This window comes from Jaculus jaculus, chromosome 19, assembly GCF_020740685.1.
Source record: "Jaculus jaculus isolate mJacJac1 chromosome 19, mJacJac1.mat.Y.cur, whole genome shotgun sequence".
Lineage (NCBI taxonomy): Eukaryota > Metazoa > Chordata > Mammalia > Rodentia > Dipodidae > Jaculus > Jaculus jaculus.
Window position 1 is genome coordinate 37,337,652 of NC_059120.1, and position 15,913 is coordinate 37,353,564.

At 37.0% G+C, this 15,913-nt stretch overlaps 1 protein-coding gene and 1 pseudogene across 1 annotated transcript in view; both read right to left on the reverse strand.

Moving 5' to 3' along the window:
- Sycp1 (synaptonemal complex protein 1) overlaps positions 1-15,913 on the reverse strand; it is a 130,565-nt gene that overhangs the window by 41,053 nt on the left and 73,599 nt on the right. Inside the window, exons 22-25 of the mRNA XM_004667535.2 lie at positions 10,393-10,455; positions 10,198-10,260; positions 2,499-2,615; positions 1,986-2,096 (exon numbers count right to left, since the gene is read on the reverse strand). Of these exons, the coding sequence (XP_004667592.2) occupies positions 1,986-2,096; positions 2,499-2,615; positions 10,198-10,260; positions 10,393-10,455 (354 nt within the window). The remainder of the gene's footprint in view (positions 1-1,985; positions 2,097-2,498; positions 2,616-10,197; positions 10,261-10,392; positions 10,456-15,913) is intronic.
- Positions 400-1,830, reverse strand: LOC105944702 (annotated as a pseudogene).

Sequence of the window (15,913 nt, forward strand, 5' to 3'; positions counted from 1 at the left end):
CCCAGGTTCGAGGCTCAGTTCCCCAGGTCCCACGTTAGCCAGATGCACAAGGGGGCGCACGCGTCTGGAGTTCGTTTGCAGAGGCTGGAAGCCCTGACGCGCCCATTCTCTCTCTCTCCCTCTATCTGTCTTTCTCTCTGTGTCTGTCGCTTTCAAATAAATAAATAAATAAATAAAATTAAAAATATATATATACATATACATATACATATACATATACATATACATATATATATATATATATATATATACATTTCCATTGGTTTTTAAAATTAAAAATAATAATTAAAAAAGAAAAAACTTGAAGGAATTCACAATCAGTCGCTTGACTCGTCTTGACGGCACATACAGCATAAGGCATCAAGAAGGCAGCTCACAGTACACGTGACTAGGGAATGCTCATCTCCAGGGCTTAGCTTTCTTCCAGACAATGTAAAATACCCACAACTCCAAATATGAAGGGACACAGACAATCTCCTTTGAAAATTTCACAGAACAATACAGGCACCCAAGTTGTTTTGCATAAAGTGATAGGGCTTCCATCAAATTAACAGTTTCCCTGTGTAAAATATTTTCCATCCTGTTTCAATACTTTCATTGAAAGGTGAAGAATCAGTCTGAGAAACCCCCTTGTGGAATCTTCTTCTGGAGATGTAGAAATTGGGGCAGCGGTCAAACCATTAATCACATAAACTCTATCCCTTCTTTGGCGTACCTGATAGCAGTCTCCTTTTAGATTGTCTAAGACATCACCACATGTTCTTTGCATGTATTTCTTACATCCATCAATCACCATTTGGTCAATTTCTACCATAGTGACCATCTTTGGTTTCAGTTTGACTATTTCACATAATATAACCCCATCTCCACTTCCCAGAATCAGGACATCATTGCCAATATAATCTTCTTTCCCACTGCCCATGATGGCCCGAGTATATGCCAGGTCACTCTCTGACAAATCCCCCCTGAGAATGAGAATATTTCCAAATTGCTTGGAGTGTAGAATTTTAATGTTCTGATAAGGGGAATCTCCATCACATACCACTTTGTTGATGTCATACTCAACCAGGTGTCCATCAGCAGTAGGCCAGTATCTGAAAATGGGCCTTCCTCAAACTATGGGTGGTAAATGTTTCATCTGCCCAGTACTGTCCTGACTCAGTTCTTTCATTTTTTCTTCTATTTTGTTCAAAAGACTGTTAGCTAGTCTCTTCTTTGCTTTGTATGTCACTGTGGTAACTCTGGAGGTCCAGCAACACCAATCCATGTGGATAAATTCTCAAGGTGGTAAACTTCCATTTTTGTTCATGTAGGTTGCTAAATAGTCATGGTCCTGACAGGTGTACACTGACTCCACCTTCCCCTGCTCCTGGAAAATGGACTGGAGGCCTTTTAGAATGGTTTCACCATCAGCTGGGTACTGGGGAACTGAACCTGGGTTCTTAATTAAACCTTAACCGCTAAGCCATCTCTCCAGCCCAAACCACCAATCTTGATTCTCCATGAGTGAAATGAAAGTAGAGTTTATAAAAATATAATTGATGACATACAATTCTAAGCCCTCTTTGACTTAGGAACAAAATGTTAATTCAAAATTCTACCTTTTCCTTCCCAGTAGGTACATTTTCTTCTTAAGACAAGGAACCTAAAAGTAAAGACAAGCCTAGGTCTGGAATCACCCTACTATCTGGGCTCATCTGGAACCAAAAGGGCACCAAGATGACAGAGTTATCAAATAACCCAAACTGTACCCTGCCCTCACACTCTTCCACTCTAACCCATGGGAGAATCTCGATAATTTTTATGATACAAAAAGTCTGAGCCGGGCATGGTGGTGCACGCCTTTAATCCCAGCACTCGGGAGGCAGAGGTAGGAGGATCGCCATGAGTTCAAGGTCACCCTAAGACTACAGAGTTAATTCCAAGTCAGTCTGGACCAGAATGAGACCCTACCTCAAAAAAATAAATAAATAAATAAAAGTTACCTTGTGCTTTTCCATGAGTGCCACCATTTCAGCTATTTTATGCTGACACCGTATATCAACTTCTTTCTGCAGTTTTACTGCCTCATCAGCTGCTGCTTTGGCTTTCTCAACCTAGCAAACAAAAGTGGGTTTTTTTTGTTAAATATGTTAACATTTACAAAACTGCAACTTAAATATAAAAAGTATTATGTTCAACTTACATAAATGCAAAACTCAAACACCAAAAAATTAGAAATAAACAAAAAAAATTTCCATTTTGTTTAGTGTTTCAACAAGTAAAATGACAGTGTAACACTGTAATGAATATTTATTTTAAAATTTTGTATGCTAAGTCAACATCCAGATATTTAGAATAGCAATGATATTTTTAGCTTTCATAGAAACTAATTAACTGTCCCTATTACAAATGTATTAAATATTTCAATCAAAGTTTAAAAATTAAAAGAGTATTTACTTTTCAAATGCCAATAAATAAACAGAATTACAGTAAAATAAGTTAACATATTTTTTCACCTCTTCCAAGAGATTTTCTTCTGATATCTTTTTGTCCTCAATTTCTTTTTGATAGGTGTCAGTCATTTCTTCAAATTTTTGCTTGGTACTTTCTAGTTCTAACTCTAATTTACTGACCTTTGAGTAAAGAAAATAACATGAACATTAGTAAACCCTGTAGGTTACTTGAAAATATTCCATATTCATTTGTGGTTCTATAAGCCTTAGAAAATTCATGGGAATTATGATTGGATCATTTTTCATATGCTGATATATATTTCATTTTCAAAACACAGTCTATTTTGACACCTAAACTATTTAGTTTTGACAAATAATATAAATAGCTACCTATATATTTTAATGAGCTTCTCAATGATATTTAAATTGATACATTTTAGTTTCTTTTTATTACAATAACTGAATCTGCCAAATTTGTAGAAAATTCATGTTTATTAAAAGACAAAAGCATAGTCTTTATTTTCTATAAAGAATAAATGTGCCAGGGGGCCTGGAGAGATGGCTTAGCCATTAAGGTGCTTGCCTACAAAGCTTAAGGACATAGGTTAGATTCTCCAGGCCCCATGTAAGCCAGATGCACATCATGCCACATGCATCTGGAGTTTGTTTGCAGTGGCTATAGGCCATGGTGTGCCCCTCCTCTCTCCCCCCCATCTCAAATAAATAAGTAGACTTTTATAAATTTTTTTAATATATTTTTAATTATTTATTTATTTATTTGAAAGCGACAGACACAGAGAGTAAGACAGAGGGAGAGAGAGAGAATGGGCGTGCCAGGGCTTCCAGCCTCTGCAAACGAACTCCAGACGCGTGTGCCCCCTTGTGCATCTGGCTAACGTGGGACCTGGGGAACTGAGCCTCGAACCGGGTTCCTTAGGCTTCACAGGCAAGCGCTTAACCGCTAAGCCATCTCTCCAGCCCAATAAGTAGACTTTTAAACAATTTTTTAAAAAGAATAAATGTGCCAGGCATGGTGGCATACTCCTTTAATCCCAGCATCCAGGGGTAGGAGGATCTCTGTGAGTCTTAGGCCAGCCTGGAACTACAGAGTGAACTCCATGTCAGCCTGAGCTAGAATGAGATTCCTACCTTGAAAAAACAAAAGAAGAAAAAAGGAGGAAGAGGAGAAATGCCTTCAATTTCTATTGTTTTCAGTTAATACATGTAAATATTTCCTGAGTTGCATGGTTGTGACTCAAGAGAAAAGAAGGGCCCTGAACTAACACCCATTCTCCAGATTTACTTTAGCTTAGAAATGAATTAGAAATGGGGAAGGCGGGCTGGAGAGATGGCTTAGCGGTTAGGCGCTTGCCTGTGAAGCCTAAGGACCCCGGTTCGAGGCTCGGTTCCCCAGGTCCCACGTTAGCCAAATGCACAAGGGGCGCACGTGTCTGGAGTTCGTTTGCAGAGACTAGAAGCCCTGGTGCACCCATTCTCTCTCTCTCCTCTGTCTGTCTTTCTCTCTCTGTCTGTCGCTCTCAAATAAATAAATAAATAAATAAATTAAAAAAAAAAAAAGAAATGGGGAAGGGTGTTATATCAGGGACAGGAATTTTAGAAGAAAGGCTTAGGTAGCTTAACAATGAATGAGACTGCAAACTGTATCCATAAGTCAACTAACTTAAAGACACAGATATTACCAGTATTTATGAAGGCCTCTGTCTCTCTCTCTTCATTGATTTTCCCCCATACTCTTTAAGTATTACAAATATTCTTAATAAGTAAATATGTTTTAATAACCTATTATTCTAGCTTTGTTATATAATTTATATTTCCTGGGTAATATCTGCTGCCTTCAAACAAAGTAGGCAAAATTACAAATGAGAGCAGAAATTTATAGCTATTACAACAGAAGCATCTGCTTCTTCATTCCTTCTGTTTGCTTGGAATACATTTATCCATCCTTTCACCCTAAGACAGTATCTGCCTTTGATGGTGAGATGCATTTCTTAGAAGGAACAAACAGATGGTTCTAGTTTTGATTCCAATTTGCTAGTCTATGCCTTTTTTGGGGGGAAGGAGGGTTCAAGATAGGGTCTTACTCTAGCCCAGGCCAACCTAGAATTCACTAGGTAATCTCAGAGTGGCCTTGAATTCTTGGCAATCCTCCTACCTCTGCCTCTCCAGTGTGGGATTAAAGGCGTGCACCACCCCACCTGGCAATACACCTTCCTCAGTTAAAAGACATAGATTAGCCTGGCATGGTGGTTCACGCCTTTAATCCCAGCACTCAGGAGGCAGAGGTAAGAGGATTGCTGATAGTTCAAGGCCAACCTGAGACTACATAGTGAATTCCAGGTCAACCTGAGCTAGAATGAGACCCAACCTCAAAAAAAAAAAAAAGTGTATTAATTTCTATAATTTTGTGGTTTTTGTGGTGCCTTTCTTTTTTCTATTCTTCATTTGCTTGACTGGTACTGGCATGGTTTATTTTTCTCTTCATTGTGAAGGATTCTTCACAGTATCTTCTGTAGTTTGCTTAGTGGTCATGAATTTTTTAACCTGCTTTAACCCTTGACATTTCTCTTAGTATGATAAATTTTGCTGGATTTAGTAAATCTACATCACTCTAAGCCTTTCTTGTTGAGAAATCAGTTGTCATTCTGACAGCCTGCCTTTTAAAAGAAAACATTTTTATTTGCAAGGAGAGGTAGGGGGAGGAGGAAGAGAGAGAATGGGCATGCCAGGGTGGCCTGCCCTTTATGTGGCTTAGTGTTGTATCTACTTTAGCTTCATTGTACTTTTTGTTTTCTTTTGTTTTTTATTTTTTCAAGATATGGTCTTGCTCTAGCTCAGGCTGACCTGGAATTCACTACGTACTCTCAGGCTGGCGTTGAACTCACAGTGATCCTCCTACCTCAGCCTCCCAAGAGCTGGGATTCAGAGGCATGCATCAACACATCCAGCCATTATACTTTGTTCTATAAACTTAATGCTTTATCTGTAATATGATGTGGGAAGTTTCTTTTCTTGTCTCACGTGATGTTCTAAAAGTCCCTTGTGCCTAGATGGACATCTCTTTTCCTAGATCTTGGAAATACATTGCTAATTATATTGAAATGTTTACTAGCCTTTTGGGGTAAAATTATTCTCCTTCTATGGCCATGATTCATCAATTCATGGTACCCCAAAGATCTTGCATATTCTGTTTATACATTTCATTAATTTATCTTTGGTCTTGACTAAATGCTCTGATTCATTCCTCTACCTTTTCTGCAAGCTCTAGTATTCTGACATCCTCATGAGCCATTTTATTGGTGAGGCTTTCCACTCAGTTTTATTTGATTTAAAAAATTTTTCATTTCCAGTATTTCAGTTTGGATTTTATTCAGTATTTCTTCTTAATAAATTCCATTTTAACATGCTGTATTGATTTTATTTCATTCAGATTTTTGTATTTTCTTATAACTCATTCAATAAGTTGGTATCCTGTTGACAGTCTAAACTCAGGTCTTCATGCTTTAAACATATGTATAATCAATCATTCTTTTTAATCCTTCATCTATAATTTCATATAAATCATTCTCATTAGAGGCCATTACTGTGGGATTGGTAATTTTTGGAGGAGACATGTTGCTTTGGTTTTTCATATTTCATGTGTTTTGCACTGGGACTTGTGCATCTGAGGTTAGGTCATGGGTTGAATTTTTTAAATCTTTTACTTATTGATTGCTATGAGAGAGAGAGAGAGAGAGAGAGAGAGAGAGAATGAGGTAGACAGAGAGAATGGGGGTACCAGGGCGTCCAGCCACTGCCAACAAACTCCAGACACATGCACCACCCTGTGCATCTGGCCTACATGGGTCCTGGGGAATTGAACCTAGGTCCTTAGGCTTCAGAGGCAAGCACCTTAACCACTGAGCCACCTCTCCAACCCAAGCATTGAATTTTTTTAAGCCACCTTTATTCTTTCAATGGAAGTGTTTGTGTTGTACATGGGAATTAGACTGTAACAGGGTTCATGTGTTATTTTCCTCTATTATACTTACGGTTCAGGGCACCAGGCTCACTTTCCAGTACTCCCCTGAAAGTAGAGTATTATCTGTCTATCAAGGGTATTCTGCTTGCCTGGTTTTAGCAAATAGCCCCATGACTACTCTTAATTTCCCAAGAAGATTCATAAAGAGTCTTAAGCTGCAGAACCACCAAAAGCAGACATCTTTTTTCATTAATTTTTTTTTATTTTTTATTTATTTGAGAATGATAGAGAGAAAGAGGCAGATAGAGAGAGAGAGAATGGGCACGCCAGGGCCTCCAGCCACTGCAGACGAACTCCAGAAGCATGTGCCCCCTTGTGCATCTGGCTAACGTGGGTCCTGGGGAATCGAGCCTCCAACCGGGGTCCTTAGACTTCACAGGCAAGCGCTTACCCACTAAGGCATCTCTCCAGCCCAAAAGCAGACATCTTTTAGAAACGGTCTTTTGTTGATGCTTTGTACAGTGCCAAGTGCTGAGTACCACCAAGTGCTAAGCATTTAATGGCCAGTACCATGAAGAAAAGCTTTTTTAAAAAAAATTATTTGTGATCAAAGAGAGACTGAGAACAGGCATGCCAGGGCCTCCTACCACTGAAAATGAGCTCCAAATGCATGTACTACTTAGTGTATCTGGCTCTGCCAAGGCCTTCTACCACTGCGAATGAACTCCAGATGCATGTACCCTTTGGTTCATCTTGCTTTGTGTGAGTTCTGGAGATTTGAACCTGAGTGGTCAGGCTGTGCAAGTAAAGACCTTAAATTCCTGAGCCATCTCTCCAGCCCCAAGAAGAAAGGATTTTCTCAGCATCTGTTGCTATATCAGCTGTTGTAGTCTTTGGCACAGCATTTTTTTTCTTTGTCAGCCCTTTAAAATGTCTGTTACTGAAAAATCAAGACAGGTCTTCTAAGTTTCTCTGGTTCTTTCAGTGTGCTATCAGCATTCTCTCTTTCCCTGAAACTGGGGAGTTCTCCAAACCAAGCCAATCCCTCTGTGAAGATCTCTGGACTTTCCTGTTTTGTAAAGTTCCCTATTTTGCTACGCAATTTAAACTAGAAAATTTCAAACATTACTCATCTCTTATGATAACTCGATTGTTTTGTTTTGTTTTGTTTTTTGAGGTAGAGTTTCAATCTAGGCCAGGCTTACAAAGAATTCATTATGTGGTCTCAAGCTGGCCTTAAACATAGTGATCCTACCTCTGCTTTTTAGCTTTCCCCAGATTATACCTTGGAGACTCTGACAGATCATGCCTAGGAATCATAAAACATCTTCAATCTAAGATTTCCTTCAGCTTTTCTTGTAGCAGGATATCTTTTTTTTAAAAGCATTTTACAAATGCATTCTTTTGTCATATGGTTTTTATGGTCCTGACACAAGGGTAGTCATCATCTATCATTGTTTTAAAGAGTGAAATTTTTGTCTATGTGGTTTTAAGTTCTCTTTTGTGTTTGTGTGTATGTATGAGTATGTGAGTGGACATGTATGTGAAGGCCAGAGGCTGATTTCAGTTGTCTTCTTCAATACCTCTACTCTTTATTTTATTTTATTCTCACTTGAGCTCTGAGTTTCAGTTAGTGTAACTAGCCAGCTTTCCTTAGCATTATTTGTCACCACCTCCCTTCTTCTCCACTGATATTACAGGTGGCCACCACCACACCCACCCAGCATTTATATGAGTGTTGAGGATCTGAAGTCAGGTCTTCATGCTTGCACAGCAAGTGCGTTACCTAGCCCCATTTAGTTTTTCTTTATCTTTGGTTTAGCACTTTGCCTGAGCCATGCCTACTTAAGAGTTTACTTTCTACTTATCTTACTTTGAGTTTGCTGGTGGCCATGGATTCTCAAGATTTTTATACTGCATTAAATTTAGTTTTTAAAAAGTCCTCAAATAATTTTCTTTTGCCCTGTTTAGTCCTCCTTTCTTTCTTGGGGGTGGGGGCCATAAAATATATTTTAAACCGCTTGCTACTATTCTACAGGCTTCTGAGGTACTATTCTCTTTTCGGAAAATCTTTCTCTGTTTCTCTAACTAGATTATTTTTATTTAACCAGCTTTAGTTTTACTGATACTCTATTCTTAATGTGTAAAGAATACACAACCAAAGGAAGTTTGGGGGGCTTTTTGTAAGCTATTTTACATTTCAGTTGAAGACCTTCCATTTAGTGATTTTCAGTTTTTATTTCCACTGAGTTTCTTCAACTGGCATTCATAATAACTGTCTTTTCCTTTTTGTCTTGGAACATATTCATAACAGCTGCACGTGAGACTATCTGCTAAAATTCTAACTTTTAATTTACCTTGGGTCATTTTTAACTGATTATTTTACTACTGATAGACACCTATATTAGCTTTAATTTGGATCTACTGCAAATATTTTTGTATATTTATTCTTTCTCCCTCTAGAGGTTCACATGCATAATTGTAGAATTATATCAGCTACTTTTCCAAATACCAGAAGCTTAGGAGAATTCTTATTTGCCCCTCTTTTTAAAAATATTTTTAACAGAGCTGGAGAGATGGCTTAGTGGTTAAGGCGCTTGCCTGCAAAGCCGAAGGACCTCAGTTCAATTCCCAGTAGCCACGTAAGCCAGATGCACGAGGTTGCCCAGGCATCTAGAGTTCGTTTGCAGTGGCTGGAAGCCCTGGCACGCTCATATTCTCTCTCTCTCTCTGCCTCTTTCCCTCTCTCAAATAAATAAATAAAAATAAAAATATTTTAACATGTTTTATTTATTAGGTTGAGAGGGAGAGAAAGAAACAGAGAGATAGAGAATGGACATGCCAGGGCTTCCAGCCACTGCAAATGAACTCCAAACACATAAGCCACCTGTGCATCTGGTTTACATGGGTCCTGGGGAACCAAACCTAGGTTCTTTGGCTTTGCAGGCAAGAGCCTTAACTACTAAGCCATCTCTCCAGCCCTCGCTCTTCTTTTGAATCATAACATTTACACATCTTATTTCAAATAGTATTTCAGAAAGGTATTGTTGTTATCTCCCTCAAAAGCACAAAAACTGTTAAGTATTTATTAATTATTAATCACTGATTAAACACTTAGGAACAAGATGAAAAAATTTGTCTCTGATATCATAAGCTTACATTCTAAGTTTTTTTAAAATATGTTTATTTATTTGATATACATAGAGAGAGACAGACAGAGAGAGAGAGAATGGGCATGCCAGGGCCCCTAATCTACTGCACATGAACGCCAGACACATGTACATCTGGATTACATGGGTTCTGGGCAATGGAACCTGGGTCCTTAGGCTTTGCAAGCAAATGCCTTAATGGCTAAACTGTCTCCCCAGCCCACATTCTAAGTTTTTATTTTCTACAAACTTGATGGTTTTTAACCCCCTTGTATAGCAGTATAATTATATTTGGAGCTTCTTAAAAATACAGGTTATAAGCTCCTTCCCAAACTTAATCATTTTGTAAAGACAACACACATAAACATGGAGCATGCACATACATATATTTAAGCTGTACAAATGATTCTGACCCAGGTAAATCACCAGTGAGAATTCTATTGCAACTAAAAGGATTGATTTCTTCAAGGCAATGGGTTCCATAGTGTAATGATAAGAATTCTGGATTCTGATTTTTTTCAATCCAAAAATATAATTATCTTTTAAAGTAACCTAAATTATAAGTAAATGGCAAAACATTTCTAAATTTTCATGTATCTACTAGTATTTAAGAAAAAATAAGAGTGTCAAATACCTTTATCTCATAAACATTCAGTTGCTTGCTTTCTGCTGCACTCTTTTTTTTCAAAGCCTTATTCTGTTAAAATTTAGAAATAATTGTTTTTAGTTCTAAAGGGATTAAGGCATAAACTATACTAGAAAGTATTACTCTCTAAAACTAAAGTGAAATATTAGTTTGATTTTGAGAATATCTATAAAGAAAACCTACCTCCTGCTGCAGTTCTTCAGTATGCTTGCTTTTATTTTCAACTTGTTTCTTTAAATTATTATACTGCAAAATTATGAAAAAACATAGTATTTTGCTCAATAATCTGGTCAAAATAAATAATTTCACACTAATAAAAATATAGTAGAAAGTAACATAAGGCTCACTTCAGTAATCATACTGTTAAACAATTTCATCAATGTTTAAATTATATCAAAAAACTTTTTAATAAACTCATATAAATGACATTTGTTATGCTTCCATCTTTTATAAATTTAACTATCCTATATAAAATGTACCTCATCAACTTAAGCAAAAGTTGAATATTATTAGGCTACTAAAAGCAACAGTACATGTAAGAGTGAATTTCTCCTTCTTTATTATTATTCTCCTTTTCTCATAGTAGAGATTCTTATGTTACACAGTTGTGAGAGAAGCATGACATACTCTATTTCTTAACAAAATTCTAATTCCTATTACTGAAATACCAATGAAACTATTTTTTAATATCTTCTTTGGTCAGATTAGTTCATTTGGGTACATGCAGAACTAGATTGTTAGTCAAACATCTTAGCAAAGGTTTTTAAGGGACATAAAAATATCACAGATAAGTAAAATATTCTAATTTCCATACTAAAATGACTCTCAATAGAAAAACTGTAAACCTTCTTCATTAGCACAAAATATTCAGCTAAATATTTTTCTTGCATTTCTCACACATGGTCATAGCAAATATTATAATTATAAATAAATTATATATGGCTTTGCTTTTCTGCTTATAACTGATTTTATTTGAGCTAGCACTTTACTATGTACCCAAGCTAGCCTCAAACTGATCACCCTACATTCACCTTCTGAGAGCTATGATTACAAGCACGCAATACCATGAGTGAACCATCTAAACTTTTTCATGTCCCAACTCTTCAAATGGTCTCTCTGAAAGTTCAAAACTAAGTTAAGAAAGAAAAACTAAAGAAAACTTAGAATTATTTCACTGAATTGCACAGTAATTTATTTTATGTGGAATTTTTATTTTTTTAATTCATTTTTTTCTGGCATAAATACCACACAGATGCTCAGAATGAGCTCTGTAATAAAATAACTTTATAGTAAAATGCTTTTAAGGCAATCTACTTATTTTCATTTATCACTGTAAGCTGATACTAATCAAGTACACCAAAGCCAGCATTCATTTTTAAGTTCCTGAGGGCTAGAGAAATGGCTTAATGGTTACGGCTTGCCTGTGAAGCCTAAGAACTCAAGCTTGAATCTCCAGGTCCTACATAGCCAGACACACAGTGATGCAAGTGTACAATATCACAGATGCACACAAGGAGGTGTATGTGTCTGGAGTCCCTTAGCAGTGGGTGAATGCCTATATTCTCTCTTTCTCCCTCTCTCAAAAATGATAAATAATAAAAAGGTTTTTTATTAAAAAGAAAGATATCTGCTGAATGCACTCAAAGTTAAAGAGACATAAGATAAAAATCATGGCCCTCAAAAGATAGGAAATTCAATAAAACAACCCTCCATTAAACCAAGAACCCAAGGACTACACACTCAGTGGAAAGATAAGGGCAAACAGCAACTTTAACCTACTTGCAAAGAATTCCCAGAGACAAAATTTTAAGAATTTATAAAAATCCCAACCTAAGACTCAATGAATTAAAGCCACAAGAAAGAACAGAGAACAGAATCAGACCTGAAAATACTGGAATTATCAGACACAGAATCCAAAACAAATATAGTCAAGGAATTTAAAGATTTGAAACTATGAACAAGAAACAACACTACAGAAGATGAGGTTTGAAAAATAATTTCAGGGCTGGAGAGATGGCTTAGCAGTTAGGCACTTGCCTGTGAAGCCTAAGGACCTGGGTTGGTTCAATTCCCCAGGACCCACGTTACCCAGATGCACAAGGGGGCACAAGCATCTGGAGTTTGTTTGCAGTGGCTGGAGGCCCTGGAATGCCCGCCCATTCTCTCCCTCTATCTGACTCTTTCTCTGTCTGTTGCTGTCAAGTAAATAAATAAAACAAAATATTAAAAATAATTTGAGGACTTCTGGTTAAGATGGCATAGGAAACACGCCAAAGCAGCCTAGGAGAGAAAAAGCCAAAGAAAACCCGGCAAAATACACACTTTTACTAAAAGTGAGGTGTATAGGAAATTAAAATGGCAGCAGAGAAGTATGAGAGTCCCAGAGCATCCAAAGCCCACACAGGCAGGCCAAAGCAGCTCTGGCATTAGGAGCTCCGTCTCCAGCAGAAGAAGTGGCGGTGGAAGCTGCAGCTATGGATCTGGCAGCAACAGCAGCAACTCCAGCACTGGCAACAACAGCTCCAGCAGCAGCGGTGGCTATAGCCACAGTGGAACCAGCAGCGGCAGCTTCAGGAGCAGCAGCAGCTTCAACAGCAGCAGCAGCTTCAGCAGCAGCAGTGCCTGTCTGCAGGGCCACAGTTGCCAGGCTCAATTTGCCCCGCAGGAAAAGCCAGTGCCCAGCTCCAGAAAACAGAACAGTGGTCCAGCAACCCAACCAGCCTATTGACTGAGACCAAAATCATCCATAAAAGGTAACTGGGATTGCACCAGGGAAGGGTCTCACTTGGTCACAAGCTGACTTGGAACTCTCAACAGACCAGAAATCTTTACCTCTTTATTGATAGAGGATCTGGTTGTAATAATATCTACTCTTGCATAAGTACTCAGTGCTGTTTTTGACTGAATGTGTAGAGTGTTTAGTTAAATTTTAGAATCTACCAGTATTTTGTTCCACTCAGCCTACTTGAATACTCCCATAACAGGCAAACTCAACCCCTAGGAACACTTTTCTAGATACTCGGAGAGTGTTAAGAACCACACCTAACATCTTAATCTCCTACCCTGAAGATATATATATATATCTCAGATCAATTGATACAACTAAGAATACCCAGCTAACTAGACAATCCAAGCATTAACGTAATCCAAGATGCAAAAATATATACATTATAACAAAAGAAAAAGCAAATATCAAGACAATATAAATCCAACAAAAAGATATAATCCATCAGAAATGACCTCCAGTGAGAACGAGTTAGAGGAAATGCCTGAGAAAGATTTCAAACGAATAATTATAAATATGTTCAAAGAAGTCAAAGAAGAAATCAAAGGAATCAAAGAGGAAATCAAAGGAATCAAAGAAGATACAGGACACCAATTTAACGAAATAAAGAAGTCAATACAAGACATAAATAAAGAAATAAAAATAATAAAGAAAAACCAGTCAGAATTACTAGCAATGAAGAACACAGTTAATGAACTTAAAAACTCTGTAGACAATCTCACCAGTAGAACATGAAGAACACAGATAAATGAAATAAAAAACTCTGTAGAAAATATCACCAGTAGAATGGATGAAAGAGAGGACAGAATAGCTAAGCTAAAAGACCAGGTGGCAGATCTAATACAGTCCAAAAAAGAGAAAGACAAACAAATAGAAAAGTATGAATAGGAATTTGAAGATATTCGGGACACTATGAAAAGATCAAACATAAGAATTCAGGGCATAGTAGGAGAAGAATTTCACTCCAAAGGCATAGTAGGCATCCTCAACAAAATCATAGAAGAAAACTTCCCCCAAATTGGGAAAGAGGTGCCAATGCAGATACAGGAAGCCTTTAGAACACCAGCCAGACAAAACCTGTAAAGAACCTCTCCTCACCATATTATAATCAAACTACCAAACACACAATAAAAAAAATATTGAAAGCAGTTAGAGAGAAAAATAAAGTTACCTACAAAGGCAAGCCTATCAGGAGTACAGCAGATTACTCAACGCAAACTTTAAAGCCCAGAAGAGCTTGGAGTGATGTATTCCAAATTCTGAAAGATAACAACCGTCAACCAAGGTTACTTTATCCTGCAAAGCTATCCATTCAAATAGACGGAGAAATAAGGACATTCCACGATAAAAACAGGATAAAGAATATTTGACAACAAAACCAGCTCTATAGAAAATACTTGAAAGAATCCTCCATGCCGAAAAAAAGGAAAAGCACACATATAAGGAACCTGGAAAAAAACAAGCAATACTCAAATACTAGTTAACACACGAGAGCAAAAGTAGAACCGGAATCACAAAAAAAACAGCAAACATAAATACACACCTTTCAATAATATTTCTTAATATCAACAGCCTCAATGCCCCAACCAAAAGACATAGGTTTGCAGACTGGGTTAAAAAGCAGGATCCTACAATTTGTTGTCTCCAAGAAACTCACCTTTCTACAAAGGATGGACATTATCTTAGGGTGAAAGGTTGGAAAACGGTGTTTCAAGCAAATAGACCTAGAAAACAAACAGAGGTTGCTATCCTAATATCTGACAAAGTATAGTACAGTCCAACGTTAGTCAAGAAAGATAAGGAAGGTCACTTTATATTGATAAAGGGCACCCTCCAACAGGAGGACATTACAACCCTAAACAAATATACACCTAACATTGGGGCTCCCAAATTCATCAAGCAAACATTATTACAAGTAAGGTCATAGATAACACCAAACACAATAGTAGTGGGTGACTTCAACACTCCACTCTCATCAATTGACAGATCATCCTGGGAAAAAAATAAACAGAGATGCAACTGGACTAAATGATGTCATATAAGGAATGGACCTAACAAATATCTACAGGACATTTCATCCAAAGGCTGCAGAATATACATTCCTTTCAGCAGCACATGGAACATTCTCTAAAATGTACCATATATTAGGACACAAAGCAAATCTTAACAAATATAGGAAAATTGAAATAATTCCTTACATTCTATCTGACCACAATGGAATCAAACTACAAATCAATAGCAAGAAAGGCTATAGAGCATACACAAAATCATGGAAACTAAACAATACACTACTAAATGATGAATGGGTCAATGAAGAAATCAAGAAGGAAATCAAAAAATTCATAGAGTCAAATGATAATGAGAACACAACATACCAAAATCTCTGGGACACAATGAAGGCAGTCCTAAGAGATAAATTTATAGCTTTAAGTGCCTATATTAAGAAATTAGAAAGGTTGCAAGTAAACGACCTAATGCTTCACCTTAAAGCCTTGGAAAAAGAAGAACAAGGCAAACACAAAATCAGTAGATGGGAAGAAATAATAAAGATTAGGGCAGGAATTAATGAAATAGAAACAAAAAAAGATCCAAAGAATTAATGAAACAAAGAGTTGGTTCTTTGAAAGGATAAACAAGATTGATAAATCCTTAGCAAATTGACCAAAAGGAAGAGTGAAGAGACACAAATTAATAAAATTAGAGATGAAAAAGGTAACATCACAACAGATGCCAGAGAAAATCAAAAACATCATAAGGACATACTATAAAAACATAGACTCCACATAGTATGAAAATCTGAAAGAAATGGATGATTTCCTTGATTTATATGACCTACCTAAATTAAATCAAGATGAGATTAATCACTTCAATAAACCTATAAGAAGTATGGAGATCCAAACAGTTATCAAAAATCTCCCA